Source organism: Cebidichthys violaceus, unplaced genomic scaffold (genome assembly GCF_023349555.1).
Source record: "Cebidichthys violaceus isolate CVI_PGR_0920_01 unplaced genomic scaffold, fCebVio1.0.p SCAF_91, whole genome shotgun sequence".
In the NCBI taxonomy this organism is placed as follows: Eukaryota; Metazoa; Chordata; class Actinopteri; order Perciformes; family Stichaeidae; genus Cebidichthys; species Cebidichthys violaceus.
The window spans coordinates 348,703-376,550 of NW_027176977.1; the positions used below are offsets into that span (position 1 = coordinate 348,703).

A 27,848-nucleotide genomic window follows, 5' to 3' on the forward strand; every position below is an offset into this window, starting at 1 on the left:
CAGAAAACATGGCTGCCTCCATTCAAAGGATCGCGAAGGTTCTGGGCCGTCTCTCGCCTTCCCTTTTACATCCATTACGACAGTATCAGGTAACTAGTTAATGTCCCTTTGCTGTTGCCATACCGATCATCCGATGAGTTTATTTGTGATCAGTTAATACAGAGGTTTTGAAATGTTGAGGTGATATGACAAGCCGGGCGCTTCCAAAATCCTACGGTGTGCTGCAACGTAACTATCTACCAGCGACTCGTAGCCTCCGGTAAAATGCCCGTTGGTTTGACTTTATTTAGTGTTAATTAGAGTTTGAGAACCTCTCGGCAACAACACAGACACTACTGTAGGACACAGGGACATTGTGTGATTCTAGAAGGAAGTAATATGCATGTGTATGGGTTGTTTAGCTACGGTGTCCGAAAGGCAAGTCCCTTTTGTACGTTTGGATTTTTGCACCTCACTGATAAAATAGATTTTTGTGTACTCTAGTTTAATTTGCACTCTCTAATACGTTTGTACTCTTTCCCACTTTACACTGCAGCTACCGTTGACAATCTCTCCTTGGGATGAATTCAGTTTAATCTTATCTTATTTAGACTGACCGAAATACACAATTTGATTTATTTTGTGTAGCCCCAAATCACAAATTTGCCTCAGTAGGCTTTAGGATCTGTTCACATGCGACATCCTCTGTCCCAGGACCCTCACACCAGAACGGGAAACACTCCCCCAAAAACATCTTAATATGGGGGGGGGTCTTCCTCTAACAGGATGGACAGAAGTGTGATAGATGTCATGTGGACAGAATGAACAACATTACAGAGTACACATTCAATGCATATGACATAAATGATTCACATAGTGAAAGAAGTTAGCAGAATAATGATGGAAAAATTATGAATACTAATATTAACAGCAGCAGTGTACATAGTAGAATGGTAATAAAAGCATTAATGGTATCGGTAATAGCAATGTGACTAATAATAATAATGATAGTAGCAGTGGGTCTCAGGCAGGACCAGGGTTCAGATAAAACCACGATCCACGGAAACCTGTGAGGAGAGAAAGCACAAAGACTCCGGGGAAGAAGCAACGTTAGTAATGAGCAATAATGGGACATGAATTCATACAGAAGGAGGGAGAGAGGAGCTCAGTGTATCCTAGGAAGCCCCCCGGCAGTCTAGGAAAGACAAGGCAAGTTTATTTGTATAGCACATTTCAACAACAAGGTAATTCAAAGTGCTTCACATAAAATCATTAAAAGCATCAAAACATAAGGCAAAAAAGGAGATTTAAGAACATTCATTGAAACACTAAAAAGCAGTGTAAGAAATAAGATACAGTAGTAAAATGCAGAAATGCAGGAAATTGATTAATATCCTTGAATGTGGTTCAATTAAAGGCAGCAGCAAACAGAAAAGTCTTCAGTCTTGATTTAAAGGAGCTGAGGGTCTCAGCAGACCTGCAGCTTTCTGGGACTTTGTTCCAGATATGTGGAGCAGAAGAACTGAACGCTGCTTCTCCATGTTTAGTTCTGACTATGGGAACAGAAAGTAGACCGGTCCCAGACGACCTAAGGGGTCGGGATGGTTCATAAGGTAGCAGCAGATCAGAGATGTATTTTGGCCCTAAACCATTCAGTACTTTATAAACCAACAGCAGGATTTTAAGGCCTATAGCAGCATATCTAGGGGCTGGTCCAAGGCAAACAGCCCTAACTATAAACCTGAGCCAGCCCTAACTATAAACCTGAGCCAGCCCTAACTATAAACCTGAGCCAGCCCTAACTATAGACTTGAACCAGTCCTAACTATAAACCTGAGTCAGTCCTAACTATAAACCTGAACCAGTCCTAACTATAAACCTGAACCAGTCCTAACTATAGACCTGAGCCAGCCCTAACTATAAACCTGAACCAGTCCTAACTATAAACCTGAACCAGTCCTAACTATAAACCTGAACCAGTCCTAACTATAAACCTGAACCAGTCCTAACTATAGACCTGAGCCAGCCCTAACTATAAACCTGAACCAGTCCTAACTATAAACCTGAGTCAGTCCTAACTATAAACCTGAACCAGTCCTAACTATAAACCTGAACCAGTCCTAACTATAGACCTGAGCCAGCCCTAACTATAAACCTGAACCAGTCCTAACTATAAACCTGAGCCAGCCTTAACTATAAACCTGAACCAGTCCTAACTATAAACCTGAGCCAGCCCTAACTATAAACCTGAGCCAGCCCTAACTATAAACCTGAGCCAGCCCTAACTATAAACCTGAACCAGCCCTAACTATAAACCTGAGCCAGCCCTAACTATAAACCTGAGCCAGCCCTAACTATAAACCTGAGCCAGCCCTAACTATAAGCGTTATCAAAGAGTAAAGTCTTCAGCCTACTCTTAAATGTGGTGAGTGTGTCTGCCCCCCGGACTGAAACTGGAAGCTGGTTCCACAGAAGAGGATCTTGATAACTGAAGGCTCTGGCTCCCATCCTACTTTTTGAGACTCTAGAACCACAAGTAACCCTGAATTTAGGGAGCACAGCTCTCTAGTAGGATAATCCGGTACTATAAGCTCATTAAGATATGATGGTGCCTGACCAATTAAGGCTTTAGAAGGATTTTAAATTTGATTCTAGATTTTACAGGGAGCCAGTGCAGAAGCTAATACATCCATTTACTCATGTTGTGATGATGGCAATGGTGAGATCATTTTCTTTTGCGTTCAGTCGTATCTGCAGAGGCTGCCTGTAGGATCCTGCCCGGGTCTCTCTCCATTTGTATCTCCGAGTCGCTTGTTCTGCAGAGCAGCGTTGCTCCAGGGTGAGGATGCTGCTGAGGCTCTCCTCCGCTACAAGGACAGACCCTGGGATTATCTGGAGAGTGAAGGTACCTAAAAGAAACTCAAGTCTCATCTCCTGTCCTTGTACTTTGTTTTATAATATATTCCTTTCCCCTGACAGAGTATATTGAGAGGTATGGGACCAATCCAGTATGGGCAGGCTACAGGAGGAACCACAAAGGTGGCATTCCCCCACAGAAGACACGCAAGACTTGCATTGTAAAATTTCTATTTGAATCCATTGGTTCCATGCATCACATCTGTCATGTTAAGGGAAGTCACCTAAACACTGATTCTGTTTCTGTAGAGAGGAGACAAGATATGTGGAAACCCCTGTCCAGTTTGTCGGGATCCAAACGTTCTAATCCACCATCAGGTGGGTCAGCATCTCAGTCACACTGGTTCTGTCACCACACATCAGACACGTTGTGCTGTTCTTGATCTTTCGCTGCTGAAGTCTGTCTGGAGGCTTTTATTCTAACTGGAGCTGCTCATTTTACTGATTTATTTCCAAAGAAATAAATACATGTTTGATTTGTCTGTAGCCTTTGAATAAGGAGCATCTGGCTGCATAACTGGACAGTTTATAACAAGTAGCGGCCTGGAGGAGCGCTATATGTTGTTAGACAGCACACAGAGGGAGCCTCAGCCTCAGGCCATCCTGGTCCATCCTGGTCCATCCTGGTCCATCCAAACAGATGTTGCATCAAAGTGCTTCACAAAGACAGACATATATGTGCTGTGTGTAAATTAAGTCAGCTTTAAAAACAGGTTAAACACAGTTAACAGACTCTAACAGCAGGCAAACTGTTCCAAAATGGAGAAGCCGCTACAGAAAAAAACGATTCAACCAATCGACTCAATTCTTTCTCCATTTATGGTCAAGTCAGATAATTGTGAAAAATCCAAAGTGATGTCTTAAAACTAAATATTTTCAATTGACGTCATAGAAGAGTAGAGAAATCGGATGTGATTTATTTTTTATTATTCAATCATCAAAATTGTTGGCAATTATATTTCTGTTAACCAACTGATGGATTAATCATGGGATGGTGTCGGCTCTAAAGCTGTGTGATCAGTCGGGCTCTGCCCTGTATTCTTTGGTCCAGTATCACTTGAAACCAATTCTAATGTTTCCAGTATCTACATACATTTACTCAAGTACTGTACTTTAGTGCAGTTTCCACTGACTTGTACTCTACTTCCATTTGATGCTGAATACTTCTACCCCAGTGCTTTCAAGAGAGACATATTGTACTTTTTACCCCACTACATTTATTTGACAACTGTTGGATGCAGTAGTCACTTTTCAGATTTATATTTTACATGCAAATCATACGCTAATCTCCTAAATACAGTTCATTGTTCAAATGAAACCAGCTGTTCCCCTCCGCTTTGCTTTGTGAGCTGTTCTAAAAGTCGGGGCCTGTTAACATGTTTCAATGGCTGAGTTATTTGTTAGTGACTGACCGTCCAAACTTCAACTATAGCCAGCTAACATGTTAGCCACTTTCACAGCTGTGTGCTTTATGTCTGATTTGAATTGGCAGGAAGCAGAGGGCTAAAGCTGATATCTATAATCTCTGAATCTTCACAGCACAATGTTGAAACAAACAGAACCACATTCCACACCACTGGCTGATAGCTGACTTCAATAACTTTATTTAAAAAATAAAAAAAAACATGGCAACATGCACATCCCGGCAGGCTTCACTTTTTAGTGAGCTGTGTGCTTCTTACAGCACCGTCCTGCAGGTGGCAGCGTTTTCTCAAATTGGGGATGTTGGTGCAGTGAGAGCTCCCAGGGCTTCCGTAATATTGGCAGCAATGAATTAGCTTTCTTTCTTGTTGAGTCCATTGATCAATAATCAATCATATCAACAGCTAACCTAAATGTATCCTCTTCTGCAGAATGTGAAATTGTTGCAGCAGTTCATTAGTCCCCACACTGGATTGGTGTATGATCCCACTCGAACCGGTAGGTCCTAAACATGAGCACATGAACCTGATGCATCAGGGGGTCCAGTGGATCATGGGTTTGTTCTGTCTCCAGGTGTGTGTATGAAACAGCAGAAGAAGCTGCATGAGGCAATCAACACAGCAAGAGATCACGGTACGTAGGGCGACACGAGACCTGGAAGGACAGTTGGATGTTTTGAGGTACAGCTGTGGACGTGTTTAAGTGTACGTTGTATTTAGAATATGCTGTCAGACAGCTCCCTCCGACGGAGAAATAGAGTAGTTCTATCCATCTCTTTAAAGCCACAGGACTCCATTGACGAGTCATTTTACCTGGAGTTGCTGGTGTATTGTTTGTGGTTATTGTGCGACTTTGGTGAACCAAACTAACCCTTTAAAACACCAAAGTCACACACTAACACTAACGGTTTAAAGCTGTGAGAATCTATCGATTCTTTGAAACAGTACTCCTGTAGTAATACAGTGATGGTGAAGATCACACAACACCTCTAAACATCACAACTGTCCCTTTAAGGACTTCTGGGTTCTCTTTTTTGAACACTGTTTAAATTGGATATAAAATGACAGTGATATAATAAGAGGAAAGAATTTAGCAAGTCACCAGTACAACCCGATGTGATTTTTCATAAACACCCTGTGTCCTCTTCCAGGCCTTCTTCCCTTTCAGATTCCATATGTGGAATTTTCAGGAGAGGACTACTCCAATTCCCATGATGCCGTGGGCTCAACACCACCTCCCCAGTCGTTGACCTCTGGTGAAACCTGGTATAAGTGGTACAGTGAAATAACGCCTGATGAGAATGAAGTGGCTAAAGTGAAGAAGACATACAAGGCTTACTTAAAGTGATGAAGACTACAGAACCCATCCAGTTGATCATGATGTAATGACTGTAACTACGTTACTTTAGTTTGCTGAACACACGCACCTCTGTTGGACCAATGTAAATGTCCTACTGGTATGCAAATACAAATGGCACAATAAAACCGGAATGAAAATGGATTTATTTTATTGTTTGGCTTTAGATCATAACCACAGATATTTAGTAGACCTCCCTCTATATTTCTAGAAATGAACAGTAGGAACTCCAGGAAGAGGCTTTTATTATCAGCGTTGCTCTGAGACGCATGCTGGGGTGTACGCAGCATACAGTGATCACGGGTTGACCTTGTTGACCATGGTCTCTCCCAGAGACTCCAGCACCTCCCGCTTGTAATCGTCAAAGTCTCCATCGATCTGGTTGACCGAACTGTCTTCCACTACCCACATCTGGCACTGAGTCTCCGTGATGAGCCGGGCGTCGTGACTCACGATGATCACAGCTGGACAACAAGAGACAGATCGTTAGGAGAAAGAACACGGACAGCTTTCCCTTCATCACTTGAATGTAGTCTTAGTCTTTCTTCAATCTCTGGAGTTTTTACACACTCTTAACATCAATAAAGTCTACACTTCAGCTTATTCCAGATAGTGTGCGCTTTATTTCCACCAGGAACAGAAATGGTTGAGATGTTGGGAATGACAAATGACTAATGGAACTGACACTCAGTCAAAATAAGGCATTTTTGATTGACCTACATTTTGGCTTACTATTGCAAAACTTTGTCACAGTATATCATTCTTCTGACTTAACGGGAGTACTTTTTATTGTTTGTTTTTTCTGTTAAGGCTTCCATAAGTAACAGCTGATCAGTAACAGGACGTGTCTCCATTATTGAGTTAGTCCATCCGAGCACACTGTCCCTTTAACAACCTCATGTAAGGGACCCCAATCACAAATATGTGTCAATGTACATCGGACCATATTATCGTCAGTCAGGCTCTGAATTCAAGCGCCTACATTGTTAATCAAGCCATCACTCAACCTAACAATAAATGAGCATTGTGGTCTGACAAACATTACATTTAGTTTTTGAATGGAAGTAAGAATCTTGCATGCTGTAATGATAAGTGTCAGGTGTTGTGATGTTTTGTGTCTCCCACCCTTGAGGCCACTTTTCTTTCAGAAACTAAATGAAGTCAGTGTTGCACGCGAGCATCTTGGTTGCACGTCGAACCTTTAATTTGTGTTTCCTCCTACTTTCCAGGCAGCCATTAGTTCCCATACATTTCACTACAATATGATAATCCACTTGTACATCAGCCAATCTGGGGAATGTTATGATCATTAGAGTTGATCCTTGCTGGTGGAAACCCCACGTGTCTCCTCTTACCTCCTTTATATTCATTGATGGCCTCTGATAAGGCATCGATTGACTCGATGTCCAAATTGTTGGTGGGTTCATCCTAGGAGAGAAGAAGAAGCAGCTGGTCAGTTGGTCAGTCAGGTAGAACATCAGCAGTGTGTACAGAAGGCTCAGTGATCCTCACCAGGATCAGCACGTCGGGCTGACGACAGGACAGTTCAGCAAACACTACTCTGGCTTTCTGCCCACCTGTTTGGAGAGAATTCCAGAAAACTATGTTAGAAAATGTCTCCTTCCTGTCAAGCCGACAGAAAATGTCCTGTCGTGACGCTCCATGTACGTACCGGACAGTTTAGAGATCTGAATGGTGTGGGCGTGGCTCTCCAGGCCAAAGCGTCCCAGGCACTTCCTGCCGTCCTGGTAGGGAAGGTTGAAGTTCCTCATTAGGTACTCTGTGGCGGTCTCCTCCATGTTCAGCTGATCAGCATACTGCTGGTTAAAGAAGCCCACTTTCTGCAAGCAGACAATAGACCAGAGTTACAACTCTGATCATTTCCCAGAATCACAGTGTGAGCGTGTGGAAATACGCACTGTATCCAAAAGACATACTTTAACAGGAAGTTACTTACCAAGCGATGATTCTTCCTCATCTCACCTTTAGACTAAAAAGAAGAAACATCCAGTTACCTCACTGGTACATATAGTTGAGTCAAATTCAAATGTTTGCATATCCAATACTTACAGGATTTAATTTCCCAGTGAGCAGCAGCAGCAGGGTACTCTTTCCAACACCATTGGGTCCAACTATACAAACTGAAGGAAGGAGGTCAGGTCAGCAGAAGATTGGAAGATCAACTAATCATGATCTCTATAGTAACTACCCGAGTGCCTCCATGTTTATTTCTGTTTAACCCTTGAGCCTCACTCTGAAGAAAGATCCTCTGGTGTAACTAACAAATGTTCAGTCAGTCTTTGGAAGTTTAACCCTTTAAATGCCAGGTTTTGAGGTGACGCCATTATGTTCACAGACACACTGGTGAAAATGACTAATGAGCTTCTAATTGCACCAGACAAAGGACTTGTCTCTGTTCTTGTCTCGTAAGACCTTAGTGCTGCGTTCGACACCATTGACCATTACATCCTATTACAGGGATTAGAACATTTGATTGGCATAAAAGAACCGCACTAATTAGGCCGTGTCCACATTACTACGTTTCCATTTGAAAACGTTTACACTGAGCCCACACACACACACACACACACACACACACACACACACACACACACACACACACACACACACACACACACACACACTGAAGCCAGGGCTCTAGAATGCCTGACGTCATAGAATGATGTCAGGCTGTAATGGCTCACGGTTTTCTCTTTAGGTCAAAGACGCATGAATCAGAGCAAACAAAGAAGATAGGAGCCACCTGCCCATCAGGATTGACGACATGTAGTGTTAAAGCGCTTTGAGTGGTTGGAAGACTAGAAAGGCGCTATACAAGTACAGTCCATCATTTCTGCTGCATATATTTGCTGCGGGGCTCCATAACACAGCAGCAATGCCCCTAGTGGAAACCAGGAAAATAGCATGTATTTGCCTCATAGGGCAAACATGAGAAAATGACTCAATCTGGAAGAAAATAGAAAAAGAAATATTTCGAAGCCAGGCCCTACATTGAAAGCAATAATATAATAGAATGTATGCTTTTATATTGTGATGACAGTGGGATCAAAATTATAGATTTAAAATGATTCAATGGGGACATTTTTGTGTCTATATTTTGGCTACACAGTTCATCATAGACTTTTTATAGTAGCGGATGTTGAACTTAAAAAATTCAGAAAAACACTCAACTTTACCAAACTTCATGAAATGAAAAATCTTAAAGCCAAAAAGGTTCCTAGTGAGGCACAACGTGTTAAGCTACTAAATCAACTTCTTAACCCTCCACCAACACATAAGTACACAGAAACACGTTCTCAACATTAACAATGATGGTACTTACTCCTGGACTCCATGTCGATTCCAAAGTCCACGTTTTTGAAGAGAGGCTTCTGACCCCCGTAGCCAAAGTCCACACCTGTAGTAGAAAGAGAGAGAGAGAGAGAGAGACAGCATTCACTTCACTGCAGGGTTTCACTCTTATGTTGCTGTGTGTCACTGATTCTCATCATGTGTGTGTGTCACTGATTCTCATCATGTGTGTGTCACTGATTCTTATCATGTGTGTTTGTCACTGATTCTCATCATGTGTCACTGATTCTCATCATGTGTGTGTGTCACTGATTCTTATCATGTGTGTGTCACTGATTCTTATCATGTGTGTTTGTCACTGATTCTCATCATGTGTGTATCACTGATTCTCATCATGTGTGTGTCACTGATTCTCATCGTGTGTGTCACTGATTCTTATGTGTGTGTCACTGATTCTAATCATGTGTCACTGATTCTTATCATGTGTGTCACTGATTCTTATGTGCGTCACTGATTCTCATCATGTGTGTCACTGATTCTTATCATGTGTGTCACTGATTCTTATCATGTGTGTCACTGATTCTTATCATGTGTGTCACTGATTCTTATGTGTGTCACTGATTCTCATCATGTGTGTCACTGATTCTTATCATGTGTGTCACTGATTCTCATCATGTGTGTGTCACTGATTCTTATCATGTGTGTGTCACTGATTCTCACCATGTGTGTGTGTCACTGATTCTCATCATGTGTGTGTCACTGATTCTCATCATGTGTGTGTGTCACTGATTCTTATCATGTGTGTGTCACTGATTCTCATCATGTGTGTGTGTCACTGATTCTTATCATGTGTGTTTGTCACTGATTCTCATCATGTGTGTGTATCACTGATTCTCATCATGTGTGTGTCACTGATTCTCATCATGTGTGTGTCACTGATTCTCATCATGTGTGTGTCACTGATTCTTATGTGTGTGTCACTGATTCTAATCATGTGTCACTGATTCTTATCATGTGTGTCACTGATTCTTATGTGTCACTGATTCTCATCATGTGTGTCACTGATTCTTATCATGTGTGTCACTGATTCTTATCATGTGTCACTGATTCTTATCATGTGTGTCACTGATTCTTATCTGTGTCACTGATTCTCATCATGCGTGTCACTGATTCTCATGTGTGTCACTGATTCTTATCATGTGTGTCACTGATTCTTATGTGTGTCACTGATTCTTATGTGTCACTGATTCTCATCATGTGTGTCACTGATTCTCATCATGTGTGTCACTGATTCTTATGTGTGTCACTGATTCTCATCATGTGTGTGTCACTGATTCTCATCATGTGTGTGTCACTGATTCTTATGTGTGTCACTGATTCTTATCATGTGTGTCACTGATTCTTATGTGTGTGTCACTGATTCTAATCATGTGTCACTGATTCTTATCATGTGTCACTGATTCTTATCATGTGTGTCACTGATTCTTATGTGTGTGTCACTGATTCTTATGTGTGTGTCACTGATTCTCATCATGTGTGTCACTGATTCTTATCATGTGTGTGTCACTGATTCTCATCATGTGTGTGTCACTGATTCTCATCATGTGTGTGTCACTGATTCTTATCATGTGTGTCACTGATTCTAATCATGTGTGTGTGTGTCACTGATTCTAATCATGTGTCACTGATTCTTATCATGTGTCACTGATTCTTATCGTGTGTGTCACTGATTCTTATGTGTGTGTCACTGATTCTCATCATGTGTGTCACTGATTCTTATCATGTGTGTGTCACTGATTCTCATCATGTGTGTGTCACTGATTCTCATCATGTGTGTGTCACTGATTCTTATCATGTGTGTCACTGATTCTAATCATGTGTGTCACTGATTCTCATCATGTGTGTGTCACTGATTCTCATCATGTGTGTCACTGATTCTTATCATGTGTGTGTCACTGATTCTCATCATGTGTGTGTCCTGTCTTGTTCTCCGAGGTCAGCATCAAAATATATTTCCAATTCTTGATTATGTCTTCGTCTGTGATATCGTCATAGCAATATGAACATGCGTGATGAGTTGAAGTAGACCTGTATGGAGCCAAATCCAGGCCAATAGTTTTGAACATTCCAAAACAAAAATAAGTGAAGGTAATTTTTGGGTTGAATATAATTTGTATTCAGTTCTGGAATTGTTTTGAATAAAATATTTATTTTCATTTTTCACTTTCATATATATTTTGATCTTTGAGGTCAGATTTTATATTTTCAGACTCAAATCTTATTTTTCGGTTTCACTGTGAGAATTATAATTCAACACTTTCTATACACCATATTCACGTGAATGCAGTGGGGATTGAGTGGGAAACTGAGCCCAGCTATCCAGAAGGAAACTTCGGAGTCGAACTGTCGCCAGGGCAGGATCGGCTCACGTAAAAGGCGTCAGAGGTCTGCGGCGATGTCGGCAACTCACCCGACTCGTCTTGAAACACGGACCAAGGGTGAAGCAAACCCTGTGACAGACTAATCGAACCAGTAGCTGGTTCTCTCCGTATTCAGGATAGCTGACGCTCAGAGTTTTCCCCCACTGCATTCACGTGAATATGGTGAATAGAAAGTGTTGAATCATAATTCTCACAGTGCCCACGTTGGAGGAAGGTCTTCAGCCTTCTTTGTTATGCTGTCACTCATGATTACACGGTTGCCGTTCTAGAGCCTAGTTATGTTGAAAATATTCCATTTTAATCCTGTTCTGAATTGACAGACAGCCAGGTTGATGGAGGAAATGTACAGCTCATATGCACACTTCAATATTTGTTTATTCATGGCAAGTCATACTGTCATCACAATATTATCGCACATCTCAGATTGACCTAATTCCTCCATCATGACAGAAGGTTCATGTAACCGAACCATGTCGTCAGCCCTCACCTGTGTGTTAGCTCACTGGTCACCTGCTCTACTGAAACACGTGCAGCATTGAGCTGGTGTTCATAGTTCTTACTGTGTAGTCCCAGTATGGGCGGTGAGAGAGGAGGTGGGTTGGGGAAGGTGAACTTGACGGTGTACTCTTTAGGCCTCTTCAGCAGCTCTGTGGCATCCTGGCTCTCCTCCTCCTGACCTCCCTTCTTCTTGCCTTTCTGCTGCTTCCTGGTCAGGGCCTCCTTAGTTTGTTTCTCCTGAGAGGAAACATTGAGACAAACTGCTGTTAGTCGTACAAAACAACATGAGACCGGATGGATGGATAAAGCACTGGTCTAACTGATCTTGATGTGAGTCCACAGTTTTATGTTGTACATTTGCTTAAGACATGAAGACCTTCTAAGCATGTTTCAACAGTGACTACTGTAACAGAGAGAAAAGTCAAGTTCACTTTGTCTCAGCTTTAGGAAACTGAATACTTACAGCCTGTTTGGTGGACTTGCCACCAGCCTTCAGATCTTTCAGTTTCTTCTCCTGCTTGTCATACTGTTTCTGCAGTTCTTTCTGCTTCTGCACGTACATCTTCTTGAAGGTCACTTTAAAAAAAGCAAAGTAAACCAAAAAACACAGTGAGTAATGTGTGCGTCTCACTCTGTCAAACCACAACGCTAACCCGGTCCTGTCCTAACCCGGTCGTGTCCTGTCCTAACCCGGTACAAGAAGACAGATTTCAACACAGATATAGAAAATGAAGTTGCTCAACAGATTGCATTTCAGATCCATTAGATCTGAAGGTAGACATTAACTATGAAGTCAGATCAGTCATTAATGAAAGCACACAGAAGGATTCACATCATATAAACAAATGACTCTCCAAAAAATATCTATCAATGAACACAAAAATAGTTATCAATATATATATAAATGTAAACAGATCCACAAATCAATTATAATGTCATTTTCAACCAATCACATGAGCCCTTATGACCGTACATCATGCACAGGGTGGACAGGACAGAACTCTTCAGACAGCAGTGTCAATGGTACAGTTAACTCTTGGATCAGAGGAGTTCAGCCTGTATTAGTTTGATAGACTAGTAATACGACAGCTGAGTATTATAGCCTGCAGCATTAGCAAATATTGGCTAATGCTAACACTAGCGTAGCTTTACGTTTGTGTGCCAGATGATGGGCTTTCCTTCAACATTGTGGGTGTGACCTTCGATCCGGTAGCTGTATCACTTTGTTTGGAGGATCCTTACAGACTAACACGTCCACGTTTGGTTGTTTCAACACTTGTTGTCAGATGTTTGGACCTTTTCCCTGAAGCTAGCTGTCTGAGCTGTTTCCAGGAGATTCCTTTCCATCACGCTCCCTACATGAGTATGATGTAAGAGGATATCCTCATTGGTTGAAAATAGAGGAGAAATCTGATTGGCTACAAACAATTCCCAGCAACTGACTTCAGGAGAGTCTAAAAAAATCATGTGTGAAGTTCACACATGACAAGGAGTTTGTAAATGCAGCTTCAACTGTTTGTATATAAATGCAAATCCATTCATATACATCCATTTGTATTACATATATTTAAAACAAGAAACGTGTGTGTATATCAGAAATATATTTGTGAATGTTATTATTTTTATATGTGGAATTTCTTTATATTTATACATAATATATATTTTTGTGTACATTGAAAAAAAAATTTGTGGTGAATGTCAATTATATAGAAATACATTTTGTGAATTGAGACACATCTCATCCCCGAGGTATAAGTTCTTGCTCTACATTGCACTTACAGTAGTTCCCTCTGTAATAGTAGAGCTTCTCATTGTCTAAGTGGATGATATCTGTACACACTTCATCAAGGAAACTCTGGTCGTGGGAAACTATGAGCAGAGTCTTCTTCCAGCCTTGAAGATAGCTGTGGAAAAGAGTACACAAACAAACAACTTGAATATAATGAAAAGCAGCAGACATCATTTACAAATATTCAAGTTAAAAGTCACCTAATGTAAGAGTGAGAGTTAATGCTCGATCAGGTCTATCTGACATATTTACTGAAAGCTAATTATATTTTCTTATACTAAAAAAACAACAGAGGGTATAGTTTATATTTCCATTATCACGGCAAGGTGGCCTCCTGTTATTCTGAGCTGCAGTGATGGAATAAGAGTGAGAGAGCTCTCTATACGGTCAACAATCCTGTTGGGACAGAACACAACTATGTCCAAAAGAAACTGATAAATACCGTTGAGAGGTTATAACATATGCTCCCAATCTTGTATCAAGTCTCTTTAAGGAAACTTTTAAGTGTTCAATTTGAGAGTGGTCCTCTGCCACCCCAAAGCAGTCAACCTAGTGGAAACACTGAGCCTTTCTTTCCACTGAAGCCAAGCAGCATCCCACACTTTGCTGCTTGTATTATTTCAACTGGCAGACACAATAATATAAGCAAACAATATGTCCTGAGTGACATGTCTGTCTCACTCTGCCTCAAACAGGTAGGACATTGAGTCAAAGTTCATTCAGAATGTGCTTCGAGTGGTCAGAAGACTAATCTATCTATCTAGTCCATCTACCAATCAGATGCAACTCTGCTTAACCAAGTTAACTTCCCTCATCAACATCATTTCTTCCCACTTAATACTAATTAAAATCTACTACTATTAAATAATCTTTCATATCACCTAGGAAAAGACACTAGATTAAAAAGCTGCTTTGTACTTGTTGAGCCAGATGACGGCGTTCAGGTCCAGGTGGTTGGTGGGTTCGTCCAGCATCAGCAGAGTGGGTTCCATGAACAGAGCTCTGTGGACACAGATGGTTAGAGTGAATGAAAAAGAACGTCTAACAGGTCAACGTTGGACCAGTTCCACCCATGAGGTTTGTAATGGTGTACCTGGCGAGGGACACCCTCATTCTCCACCCTCCAGAGAACCTCTTAGTGGGTCTGTTCTGCATCTCAGGGGTAAATGACAGACCGGCCAGGATCCTTCTGGCCTTGGCCTCAGCTGCTGCAGCTCCTATAGCCCTGAGCTCTTCATAGACCTGTGATGGAGGAGAAACACGGAGACAGGTCACATGATCAGGCAGGCTGTAAACAAGCCAACAGATTGTTTAAACTACTTTGTTTGGAAGTGAAACTGAAGGCGAGTGCACCTGAAATGTCACTAATAATCCCTCACTGCACAATGACTGCTAGTACAACGAATCATTGTGCTGTTTGCTTTGTCCTGTTGTGGCAATGTGTTCCCAGATTTCAGCAATTCATGATTTCATTACTGATAGGAATGAGGAATAACCCTAATCCAGAAATCCAAAAAGTGTTCATTGTAGTCCACTGGAAGTATTCTTAAAAGCTGAAATACAGTTCTTTGGCCACTTGGGGGCAGTAGAGATAACTGTGAACACAACGCTGACATTCTATCACCTTGTAAAGATGATAATGTGAACAGTTGCCAGTAGACAAAGAGCAGCACCATCATTCATTTGGATTAATGTACAGCTGCATGTTTCATCACGTTACGTTTTTTTTCCTCCTAAATCACGATACTGACGAACGTTAACGGTCGACACAGTTTCACATGCAGTGGACGTTAGCCTTAACCCAGCAAGTCTGACCTGTAACGGAACATAACGGAACTTAAACTTTAATGCCAACACAATCCACTAACGTTAGCTAACGTGATATCAAGCCGACTAGGGACATGACTATGAAATGAAGACGCTGTAGACATCTTAACGCTGACTGGCCAAGACTCGACACGTCGCGTCAAAGATGTTTTATTGTGAAGATCACGACATCACCTTTTCTCCTCGTCTCACTACAATCTGGAAAATGCTGGCTGGCTGGCCTTCGGGGGGGGGGGGGGGGGGGTCAACTGGCCAGCGAAGCGACAAGTTTGCAGGTATGAATGTAAGGCACATATTCTCTCTCTCTATGCTCTGGTTTGGGTCTCCACCCTCTCCTGATAGAAAGCTCTGCCTCTTATGCTGCTAAATGCTCCACTGTGTTCTAATGCTGGACCCACTGGTCCTAATGCTTAGCATGGGTTAAATGCCTGTTAAAAAGCAGAGCAAATACATAAATATTCTAAAGACAAGCCTGGTAAACTGGCACTCACCTTCTCCAGCCTCTCAGCCACACTGTCCTCTCCCTTCTCCAGACGAGCCTGGAGCTGTCTCTCCTCCTCCAGAAGCTTCAGACGGCGGGTGTCTGCCTTCAGCACTGCCTGCACCGCCGGCGTGTCATCAGCTACCACCTCTAACACAAAAACAGGTACATGACAGAGTCAGTGGGCGGCGCCAACATGGACAGACAAGGGATTTGTGACAGGTCACTTACCCTGTTCACACAGCAGCACATCAATGTTGGGGGGAATGCTGAGAGCTCTGTTGGCTATGTGTTTCAGTAACGTGGTCTTTCCTTTGCTGAAAGATGAGACGGAGACAAGTGAATACTGGATCAGTGTACAACAGGAAATACATTGGCAACTATTACAAGCCATAGTAACCCGGCTACTGGCCACACCTCCAGGAAACCTGCAGTGAGCGCTTCATTAGGGAAGCAAAAGATCACCCAGCTCAAGGTTCAGATGGAGTCTCGGATCGGATCACTTTTAGAGATGCCCCAATCACGTTCTTTGGAATCGGCAATATTGATTGCCGATGAGCCAAACCGTCAGATACAGATGTTTTTTGTTGGTTTTCTTTTGTTATAGCAGCTAGTATTCACTAATGACAGGGGCGACCATGCAAGGTACCACCTGTCTATCACGAATAACATTCACACTACACTAGTCATACACCGTAGGCACAGCTACGAGAGCCCCCCCCCCCTCCCATATGGAAATTCTATCATCACAAACAACCTGACACGGTCCTTACACGTCATCATCCTGGTGAAGAAAGCTGATAAACGACTGTTCTTGGCAAACCAAATTCTTGGCACAAAAACTTTTGCAGAGAGAGGGAGAGAGCGAGCGCTCATGTGGATAAGCGAGAGACGGAGTGTGAGTTTAGTGAAGTGTGTACTATGAAGTCCTACTAACATGTAGGCAGTGTGTCGGCTGTCTCTTATGAACAGGTCCTGTGCAGGTTGGATGCCCATCGGCAGGTTTGCGTTGTTTACCTCTGGTGTATGAAATGTCATGGGTCACATCTCTCCCCTACATCCAGGCAGCGTCTCACTCCCTCTTCCTCTCCACTCTCATACTCACAGACCAGGTCCAGTACTACTATTCTTCTTTTGCGATTTGCTTTTATCAGTGGAAACACTGGTTTAACTTATTCTTCTTCAGCCGGTTGTCTTTGTTTTGCCTGTATGTCACATGTGTGTGTGTACATTGAGAGCCCTAGCAACCAGTGCAGGGCTACAGCTGTCAGCCATTTTACTACTCTACTTCTACCGATTATGTCCAATAATTCTTATTGCTTAAATAGCATACGAATATACTATCTGTCAAAACTAAACCCATTTAGTTAATTTTCGTGCCATATTCCGTTCTGGGATTCAAAGCTCCTCGCTAACTTTTTTCACCCTGTCCTAAAAAATGATTTCAGCTGTCCTGAAGTGAAACTATCAACAATTGTAAAAGTTGTCTGTTTACCTTGTTATTGTCATCTATAGTGGTTATTTCCATAAAAAAACAATTCAAATGATTAGGACATAAATCATCAAGAACTATTCTTGTCATTTGTAGTTTTAACGATGTATTATAAGCTTCTTAGAGCTAGAGTTAGGAAGTTAAACTGGTCATAACATTCATCTCTAATATCTATTTAATATTGCTGTGAAAACATCTCCTTCAAACCACTGGATTTATTCAAATTTCTCACTAAAACTACATTTGAACACATCCTAATAATGTTAGAATTTACCTTCACCCGACAGTCATTTTTACTAAATAGAGATTAAACGCATCATAATGTCACTTAATGCTACTTCAATGAACGTTAGCTTGTTTTTTTTAGCCAGCAGGAGAGCTAACGGCTACATTAACTCGCTCTCCTCCTGCTGATTTCAACTCAAATCGATTTAATCCGCGCACCATTGATTAGCAGCATGCTTTGTAGTAATGGAGTTCCTTTAGTTTCAGCCCTATTACAAATTTAACCCAACACCCGGTCCTCTGAGTAACACCGTTAGCGGTAGACGTCTGTATCCACAGCCAGTAGAAGATACTTACCCATTTGGTCCAACCAAACCATATCTTCTTCCTGCCACAATGAGAAGGTCAGCGTTGATGAAAAGCTCCTTGCCATGAGCAGAGATGCTGAACCTCTCCAGCTAAAGGGCACAAAACGAATCTTCACCAACACATAGTTCTGCTGCACATGCAGCATCTCCACACTAGTTGTCATTGTTAAAAACATCTAAAGAGCTTCATTAATTAGATCAATTCTTTCATCATGGGTCACATGTCAAGAGAAGTTTCCCACCTTGATATCAGAGGCGTTCTCTAGCATGGCCTGTCTGGAGGACATCTCTGCCTGGGAAATGGAGAAATCTCCCTCCAAGGCGTTCTGAGCACGGATACTGGCCACCTGACGCTCATACTCCATCTGTAAGCAAACAGACCAACACACAGAGATGAGAACCTAAGACCACAACAGTAAATAAGTCTACAGCTCACATCATCAGGGTTACTTCTGCAGACTAAACACAAGACATTAGTCCAGTCTTCTGACCACTCAACTACATGTCAGCATTCAGCCATTCTCTCTCACACACACACACACACACACACACACACACACACACACACACACACACACACACACACAGCCTTCCAGAGCTATGTGGGGTTCAGTATCTTACCAAAGGACACTTGGACCTGCCAAAGTGGGATGCCTCGAAGATGGGCCTTATATTTGTTTCCATTTTATATTGTACATTTTAAATAGTATAATATACATTAAAGGTGACATTTAGATGACCTATATTTTGTATAGGGCTGATTAATCTGCTTTTTAAAAATTCAGTTACCATATTAATATGTTGTTATGCCACAGCTAAGATGTGTTACCAGTGATACCGGTGATAACAGTGTTTCCACAGTAACCGGTGATACAGGTGTTATACACACTGGCATATCAGATCACATTACTTTCACCCCCCACCATCATTTTGCTTTTTTTCAATAGAAAAAAGAATCATTAGGTAAATGTTTGCATACCAGCACCCATGTTCATCAGAAGAAAAAAAACAATTAGTAAAATACTGAGTGTGTTTTTAATGCAGTTTGCTGGCTGATGCTACAATTATAAAGCAAATAAGTTCCACTCCGTAGAGCAGCAGCAACAGAGTTGCAGCACAAGGTAAGGGGAGTCAGATTTCACTTGTCATGTGACGAGATTTGGCAATATTTGAGAACAGAGACCTGATGTTGTTAATAAGGAAAATCTGTAAACTTTGTCTAATGAAGGTGGAGCATCTGGAGGCAACAGCTCAAATTCACACCCACCCAACCTGAAACAGTCTTCTCCTTTCTTCTGTTGGATGTGTGCCACGGAGCTGTCACCAGAGGAATCAAGTCTGGTGGAGGCCGAAAATGCAAAACATCCTCACAGATGTAATGTTGCAGCACATTTCTGAATGCACCATGGCTGAGGGCACAGAGCGGGAGAAGAGAGAACCAATTTTGATGCGTCTCTGGTGGAGCTGAAGGCATTGCTTCTGCGTCTGAACGTGAGAAGCAACTCCTGGAAAAACAGACTTTGAACATTTCTGAGCAGAGCAACGGGGCAATGCATCAGAACTCTGCAGATGAACTGGTTTCAAGAAATCATGCGCTACCTGCGCTTTGATCAGAAGGAGACCCACCGTTGCCAGTTGACCACCAACAAAACTACACACAAAGAAAGTGACGGATAAGTTGGAAAAGAAGACGTCAGACACAACGGTGGATGAGCAACCGTTCCCAACAAAGCATGACGCCACTTCATACAGTATATGACAAACAAGCTGACAAGTTTGGGATCAAGTTTTGGCTGGCTGCTGATGTTGACAGTAGGAACATGGAGGACGGCTTCCCATTCCTGGAAAGAAATGACAGCAGTGGAGTGAGTGTGGCGCTGAAGCTGGTGGAGCCCTGTACTAATAAGGGAAGCAGCAACAAACCGAAGCTCCCACCTTCTGTGCCAAGGAGAACAGAGAGTCGTTCAGTACGACGGTGCTGAAACGCGACACAATGCTGCTGTCCGTATATCAGTGTAAGCCTGAGACAAACACCCTCAGCACACAACAGCAGCACGTGGTCATCACCACGGACATGAAGAGGTAGCCAGAGACAACCACAGAGGGGCTGCAAGCTCCACCACATGGCTCCTCTGTGCTCAGTGAAAGATTATTACTGTATATTGTTCTATCATCATCATCATCATCATTATTATTGTTGGGTATTCATATTTTGTAATTGTTTAGTATGTTGAAGAGAGGGGAAAGCTGTCTGATTGCCAGTGGCATAGATGTAAAACAGAAGAGGTGACACTAGGTCATAACTCATCTTACCTGGGTATTGTTTACAGTCATCACTATTGGACAGCTACTGGTCGTTCGTTGTTCAGCACCAACTAGCTTCACCAAGAAGACCCAAGAGCCCAGAGAGACTGGTACCACTTTCACGAGTCAGTATAGAAAAGATGAGATGGATTTTTTACATAAAACTACAAAAAGTTAGTGGACTAAGTAACTTTACCGTTAGCTAGCAGGTAACGGACTAGCTGACTTCTAAGTTACTGCTGATTGCTAGCTCTCAACAGTATTGCTCTGTTAGCTAAACAAATCATTTATAACCAGCAAACAGGGTTTTAATGCTAGCAATGCTAATGTAGCTAAAAAGTAACATTTACTAACGTTACCAAGAGACAAAGGTAACATTTACTAACGTTACCAAGAAACAAAGGTAACATTTACTAACGTTATTTGACTGCTAAGCAGCTTTAACGTGTGAAATAAACACGTGACCGAGAAGTGTGGCTTAAGTTAACATCACATGTTCACCACATCTAACCCAGAACGATCAGTCATCATATATTAACACCACTTGTTGTCAGATCACCTCATGCCTTCACAAGATTGTCCTTTCAAATAAAATAATCAGAATGTCTTGATCAGGTTACGTAATCCAGTCAGAGAAAGGAGATTTGTTCTTCAGGAGTTCAGGTCAGTTCTCTGATCACCATCATAAAGTTATTGCCCATAAGGTTACCTTGTGATGAGAAGAAAAGACAACGAGTCCATCAAGAGTTCTGCTGAAGACATTAACTCCTCCCTTACAGCTAGCGAGGCTCATCAACCTCTCCTGCTCATCAAAACAAACCCGGAAAAATGATGACATGAATGTATTCATGTATTACAGTAAGTGCGTTTCTCTCCTGTGGGCGGTACCTGCAGTCCATTCAGGTTGCAGTCCAGCTCCTTCAGGATGGCACATTCACATGAGCCATCGCAAGAAGATTTGCTGTGTCTCCCAGCACCGTCTCAAGAGCCTGGAGGAGATACCAGGAGTTTGGCCATTACATGAGGAGAACTGGCAACAGCAGCAGGACCGGTATCTGCTCCTTTGTGTGAGGAGAAGGAGAAGGAGGAGCACTACTAGGAGGGCTACTCGTGTGCATATTTCTGACCAGACTGTCAGAAACAGACTCCATGAGGGTGGAATGAGGGCCTGGCGTCCTCTAGTGGGACCTGTGCTCACAGCCCAGCACAGTGCAGCTCCATTGGCATTTGCCATAGAACATCAAAATTGGCAGGTCCTTCATTGGCAGGTCCTTCACTGATGCCTCGTAGTCTTCACTGATGAGAGCAGGTTCACAATAAGGCTCATGTGACCGACGTGAGAGTCTGGAGACGACGTGACGAACGTTATGCTGCCTGCAACATCATCCAGTGATGGTCTGGGGAGGCATATCCTTGGAGGGTCGCACAAACCTCCATGCGCTAGCCAACGGTGCCCTAACTGCTGTTAGCTACCGAGATGAAGTCCTCGGACCCATTGTCAGACCTTAGGCTGGTGTAAGTGGGCCCCGAGTTCCTCCTGGTGCAAGACAATGCCCGGCCTCATGTGGTCAGTGTGTAGACAGTTCCTGGAAGATGAAGGTGTTGATGCCATTGACTGGCCTTCACGTTCCCCAGAACCTGACGCCGCCAAGTACCACCACAGACTGTATAGCAGCTCACTGATCACCTGATCCAGGTCTGGGAGGAGATCCCCCAGGACACCACTTGTCGGCCCCCAATTACCTGTCCACACAGGTAATTGGGGGCCAAACACACTACTGAGCCACATTATGAGGTGAAAGTGGGATCAGCTATGATTTTGACATTTCACTTTGATTTTGTGTGATTTTTAATCTAGCTCACAATGGGTTAATGATTTTGGTTTCCATTGACCGTTCCTATGTAATTTTGTTCTCGACGAATAGAAACAATGATATCAATATATCAATAGAGATTTTCAAAATGAATATTTAGTTAATTGAGATCTGGTGCGATTAAATTCTATAAAAACAAAGTTCACTATGATTTTATTGAATATTATCATTTTGTGAGTAGCTTGCAGGGACTATAACTAGAGCATTTGCTTATACAACCCTGTATAGTAGAATGATAATTAAAGGAACCGTGTGCTCTCGAGTAGAGGGTCAATTTGGCTGTTGGCGGTTTTAGGAGTACAGCGACCTGACCGCGTCTAGGAACCCTCTACATTACACAACTCTTCCCACTGGTTGAGCAGCAGTTCATGCTTTTAACATTTAAAATAAATAAGAGGAGGTTTATATAATCAAAGCATCATAACAGCATACATAATGATCACCTGTTTCTTTTTCTTCTTCTTTTCCTTTTTACTGAGGTTAGCAAAGGGGTCGTCTTCCTGCTGCTTGGCCTGCTCTGCGATGACATCCTCAGCACTCTGAGGGGCACAAACAGAAAAGAGAAGTGCTGCCACACCGATCCACAGCAGGACAGGAGAAGAGACAGCTCTGTGGAGGACAAACTTACCATCATCATGTCACCCGCGTCACTGTCGTCGTCGTCGTCATCCTCCTCCTCCTCATCTTCATCCTTACTGTGTGATCGTACAGCAGGTTTCCCTCTCTGCATGGACAGAGTTAAATCACATCACGGTTACCTGGAGGAGGCTAACAATTAGATGAAAAGGAAAAAAGGAAGCCTTGTGTTGGCTTCTTGTCCTCATCATTTTCTGGTGACAAAAAAAAAAAAAAAAAAAATACATATATATATATATATATATATATATATATATATATATATATATATATATATATAAAAAATGGTTAATGGTGTCTAGAGCAAGATCGACACATGTTAAAGAAACAGCGTGTAAGATGTAAGATTTAGTGGCATCTAATGGTGAGTTACAGACTGCAAACTCACGCCTCACTTTAATGGTGAGTTACAGACTGCAAACTCACGCCTCACTTTCCAAGTGTATACACACACACACACAAATATATATATACTTTTTTTTTCCATGTCACATCTAACTATCAAGCAAGTGTGTGTGTGTATGTATATGTGTGCATGTATATGTGTGTGTGTGTGTGTGTGTGTGTGTGTGTGTGTGTGTGTGTGTACACACACACACACACACACACACACACACACATTTGCTTGATAGTTAGATGTGACATGGAAAATTCAAGTCGGAATGAAAAACTTTTTATTCAGTTATTAAAGACAAAATACTTAACTTTGTAGTTTTAACATGTTTTCTATTATTACATGGTAAACACATACATAAGAAGGAAATACAGAGAACTATGGTCACTGCATTTCAATTGATCTCTTAATTTGATTGATTTTCATGTCGGCATCTTAGATCTTTCATACTTGAGGGGCCTTTTGGGGATCAGCTCCAGGTAGCGGCTCTAAAAGGTAGCATCACACACTTAAGCTGCATTTGTTTGTGGTCATTTTAAGCCAAAGAAAGAACTGTACCTTTTTTGCTGGTGTATCTTCTTCATCCAAATTACTGTCCTCACCCTCATCACTCTGACCCTGGCTGAGAGCAGCAAAGATGTTTCCGACCTGAAAGGACACCAGAGATGCTTTACACTGCCGACATGTTCGTCGGCAGTGTGTTAGTGCAGACTTAAGACAAACCTTATTCTTCTTGTTCCCTTTACTGCGGGCGATGACTGTGGGAAGGAAAGGCAAGAGCACTGAACTATGAATGTACAAGTGTGAGGATAAGAACAATTTCATTGCAAGCATCATTCTTGAAACGTCATACCTGGCTCATCTTCCTCGTCACTTGCTTGCACTGAAAGCTTTTTCAGCTTCAGCATGACATCCTCATCGTCATCCTCATCTGCATCTCCACTTTTTCCTTTCCGACGGTCTTTTTTCTTTTTCTGAGACTGAAAAGAGGAGTTTGAAATTCAATTATCAATTTGAAAATTCAGTGGAAACGCCAAAAGACAGAAAAAGAATTTACACAAAAACTTTGCCTCAAAGTGCTCATCATTAAATAAAGGAATGATGATATAGTCATATGAATAAATAGTGCACAATACATAAATGAAGCAATAATTTGTGAGTTTTAGTAATATTTAAATGTCATTACTTATTACAAGGTTAGTAGTAACCTCAAACTTTCCCAGCTGATTACTGACCTGTTGTCTATTGTATCGCTGGCTCTGTGCAATGAGTCATTGAGAATCTGCAACTCTCCTTTAATCCCTTTTAAGTTGCACTTTTTAGTCCGATACTGGTATTTCATACAAATAAAACAAAAGTCATGCTCTTCTCTGTTGACCAGCAATTTACGTTTAAATTTCATACAGATGCAGATACAGATGTCAGTAAACATAAAAAAAAAAAAATGGCTTCTTGTACATGAACAGAACCAGCTTCCCAGTGATTAGCAGAAAGGCCGTTGTTGAATCAGTCTCGGATTATGGAGCTGTGGTCTATAGACGTATTGGCTGCGTCCTTTCTTAAACCCAGAGATTCTGAATATCACTCCGTCCTCCCTGGGGATAAGTGGTGTGGTACTCACCATTGTATCAGAGAAGCGTGATATGCACTGTCATCTCTTTCCGTATTAAGCCATTGTTGGTGATCTGCCACCTTATCTCACTTCATTAATGGTCTGAATCTCTAGATCTAATCAAACTCGTTCAAATGATTGGCTTACACTTGAAGCATCCACAGTTATCACTGAACTTGGAAAATCTACCTTTGTCCTACAGTATGCTTTAAAACTCAATGCTTTAGTATCCATTGGTCAGTTAATAACCAAACATTTCACCTAATCTAAAGATGCTTTTAATTGTTTCCTTGATGACCTCTATCTTCACATCTATTATGTGTATATTCCAGACATTATTAAAATGAGAGCTTATTCTCAATTATCTATAAAGATTGAATGAAATAATGTAATAAACCATTAAAACTCATAACATGAAGTCATTTCACTCTTCGTATTTTAATATGTTTTATAAGAGCTCATTTTTATTTCATATAGATTTTCAAATGCCTTTATTTCATCATGGCATTTTTCTAACTGACACCAATTCATTTGTTCATATATTTATCACAAATTGTTGACTTGTCTACATATTTCACACAATTTATTCATATAATTATTTCATAATTGCTTTTTGATTCATTCTATATTGAACACTTTGGATTTCTATATCTACTGAGATGCAGAAAAAAGAAAAGCGCTGCACTGAAGAGTTGGCTATCGATCAGGAGAGCAACACTAGCAGGCTGAGGTAACAAACCACAGTACAGGCAGAATCGAACTTTGATCAGCTATATTTTAGCTGATATCTATCGTTTTAAAAAAAAGGGCCCAGATCAGTCCTGATACTGATCTGGAAAAATGTAAAAAATATCCTAAAAAAATACTAAAAGTGCCGGCACAACTACATGTACAAGCAGTGCATGTCTGAAATGGGCTATAATAATAATAATAATAATAATAATAATGATGATAATAATAAGGAGGCTGAAAAGCAGACTTTGGTTTGTTACTACAGAATTGGACCTCTGACATTCTGCAAGCCTAAAAAGTCACGTTAGCCAGCAAATTGTATACATAGTTGTTTTTAAGAGTCATCAGTTATTGAATACATACTTTCAGACTCACCTGTTTTCCTTGCGCGTCTTTCACAGCCACCTCATCTACTTCAGGTTTGCCATCCGTGGCGAGTTCATCAAAGAACTGGAGAAAAACATTCACACAACAAATCCAATGAGATGTACTGCAGAGATAAAACTGCAGCTATGAAGCCTTTTAATACTCTACTTACAAACTACAAATGAGTACTCACACTTTTTTTCCCCTTTTTATCTTTCTTCCCCTTTTTCACCGTTTTATCTGCTGGAAGAATAACAGATTTTTTATTTGACAATATCAGTGGGGCGCTATCAGACATTATACGTGTCAGGTGTGACTGCAGCAAACTGCCTGAAAATAAACTAAATGAACTGTTTTGGAGGCTTACTAACACACTTCATCCTTTCCCTTGTATGGAGAGCTCATGGCTGTAACGTTACACTGTGAACATCCTCAAACCCCTTTAACCTGAGTCAGCATTTTTAACCTCATAGTCATCGTTTCATTTCTGTTTTAGTTTATCCGTTTACTGTAATGAAGAAAATCTAAACAATGAAGTCATGACTGGAGTCCTGACTGTTTCTGATTGTACTGTCACGACTAAACTGCCTCTTTATTTCACATGTCAATGCCGACAGTAGAATTGCATCACCTGATGATGTCATGAATGGACAGACGCGTCACAGCTAGCTGAAAGCTACATTTGTTTATCACTTAGCGTTAGTTATTAAAAGTGATATCATTTATAATATGATATTCATTCATGCTGACATAGTAGCATTTGCTGACCAAATGAGCCCGGTGTATGTGTCGTTCTGTTAGACCAAACTTAACTACATCCACCATTTGTTTAGATTCACGTTAGCATTAGATGCTAATCAACGGTTAGATCGCCGATCAAAACACGTTGGCCATTTTAACGATTTCACTATTACATGTAATTGTTAGCTCTGTCTAGCTTAACGTTGTCTAATTATTGAGCAATTGACTTCAATTATAAGTTGGAATGTATTACAATGAACCCCTCTAGGTGAACTCTTTTGTATCCGAATCGACCAGAAGATGCTCTAGATCACGAAAGAAATGACGTGGTTTATGACCAGATATCCACCGTTTCTAATCACCAGGTCAGAGCGAAAATTGAAGATTTTCAACGCAGATTGGCGTTCGTGACACTTCATCTGGACTAACATTACTGCTTGATTAGCATTCACGCTAGCCTAGCTGTGACACTAGTTAGCCTGCTGGCTAGCTTCTCACTACACGTTAACCTAATCTCACCAGCTGCCGGGGCGACTTCATCGCCCACCCACACTGCTTCTTCTTTCACCTTCTTGGGCATTCTGTTGCTCTAACTTCGACTTCCTGAAAATAACGTAGCTTAGCTTAAACGATGTCCTTTTTCTATCCAGTAGAATGAATAGCATCACACGTCATGCGGCCCAACGTCGGCAGGCACATGCCGGGTCATCAACAAAGTTTTGTTCTGCTTCGTCTGGCACTTTGCTCGGTTGACAAACCGGTCGAGGGGAGATACCACCACCTCTAGGCTGGAGGACTGGGACAATCTGAAGTTTACGCCAGTGTTGCATTACTGCCATCTTCTGGAGATAGTTTGATTTTACAGTCATTTCCTGTAAACCATAATCCGTCGGTACAGACGGAACTTGACAGGGCCCAATTCTGTTCCCAGTTCGACCGTGCAACAACGCTTCTAGTAATCACACAGGAATTGTAGCAAAGTTACAAAAGTATACTTTGGAGCCTACTCCCAAATCTCTTGCATCTCCTGTCCAGTCTAACTTGTTTTCTGGGTGCCCAGAAAAAAGTGCCCTCTTCCATAAC

The 27,848-nt window shown here is 41.6% G+C and overlaps 2 protein-coding genes across 5 annotated transcripts; one reads left to right on the forward strand and one right to left on the reverse strand.

The window, feature by feature from the left end:
* mrps18b (mitochondrial ribosomal protein S18B) lies at positions 1 to 5,817 on the forward strand. Its single transcript, XM_068704382.1, has 7 exons — positions 1 to 89; positions 2,725 to 2,884; positions 2,959 to 3,056; positions 3,145 to 3,213; positions 4,749 to 4,815; positions 4,891 to 4,950; positions 5,468 to 5,817. The coding sequence occupies exons 1-7, from the start codon at positions 9 to 11 to the stop codon at positions 5,662 to 5,664; spliced, it is 732 nt and encodes a 243-aa protein (XP_068560483.1). The 5' UTR covers positions 1 to 8; the 3' UTR covers positions 5,665 to 5,817.
* abcf1 (ATP-binding cassette, sub-family F (GCN20), member 1) lies at positions 5,808 to 27,498 on the reverse strand. 4 transcript variants are annotated; one of them, XM_068704378.1, is made up of 24 exons: positions 27,285 to 27,498; positions 26,218 to 26,264; positions 26,022 to 26,108; positions 24,168 to 24,294; positions 24,038 to 24,072; positions 23,873 to 23,962; positions 22,913 to 23,008; positions 22,728 to 22,823; positions 18,349 to 18,471; positions 18,096 to 18,196; positions 16,253 to 16,338; positions 16,032 to 16,171; positions 14,807 to 14,955; positions 14,632 to 14,715; positions 13,704 to 13,828; positions 12,388 to 12,500; positions 11,987 to 12,161; positions 9,017 to 9,091; positions 7,744 to 7,814; positions 7,631 to 7,663; positions 7,346 to 7,514; positions 7,186 to 7,250; positions 7,029 to 7,101; positions 5,808 to 6,137 (listed from the first exon to the last, which is right to left on the reverse strand). In XM_068704378.1, the coding sequence occupies exons 1-24, from the start codon at positions 27,343 to 27,345 to the stop codon at positions 5,971 to 5,973; spliced, it is 2,388 nt and encodes a 795-aa protein (XP_068560479.1). In that variant the 5' UTR covers positions 27,346 to 27,498; the 3' UTR covers positions 5,808 to 5,970. The 4 variants fall into 4 exon arrangements, with proteins under 4 accessions (XP_068560479.1, XP_068560482.1, XP_068560481.1 ...); XM_068704381.1 differs by having other exon boundaries at positions 26,034 to 26,108; positions 27,285 to 27,497; XM_068704380.1 differs by having other exon boundaries at positions 26,034 to 26,108; positions 26,218 to 26,267; positions 27,285 to 27,497.
* Positions 27,499 to 27,848: the final 350 nt, after the last annotated feature.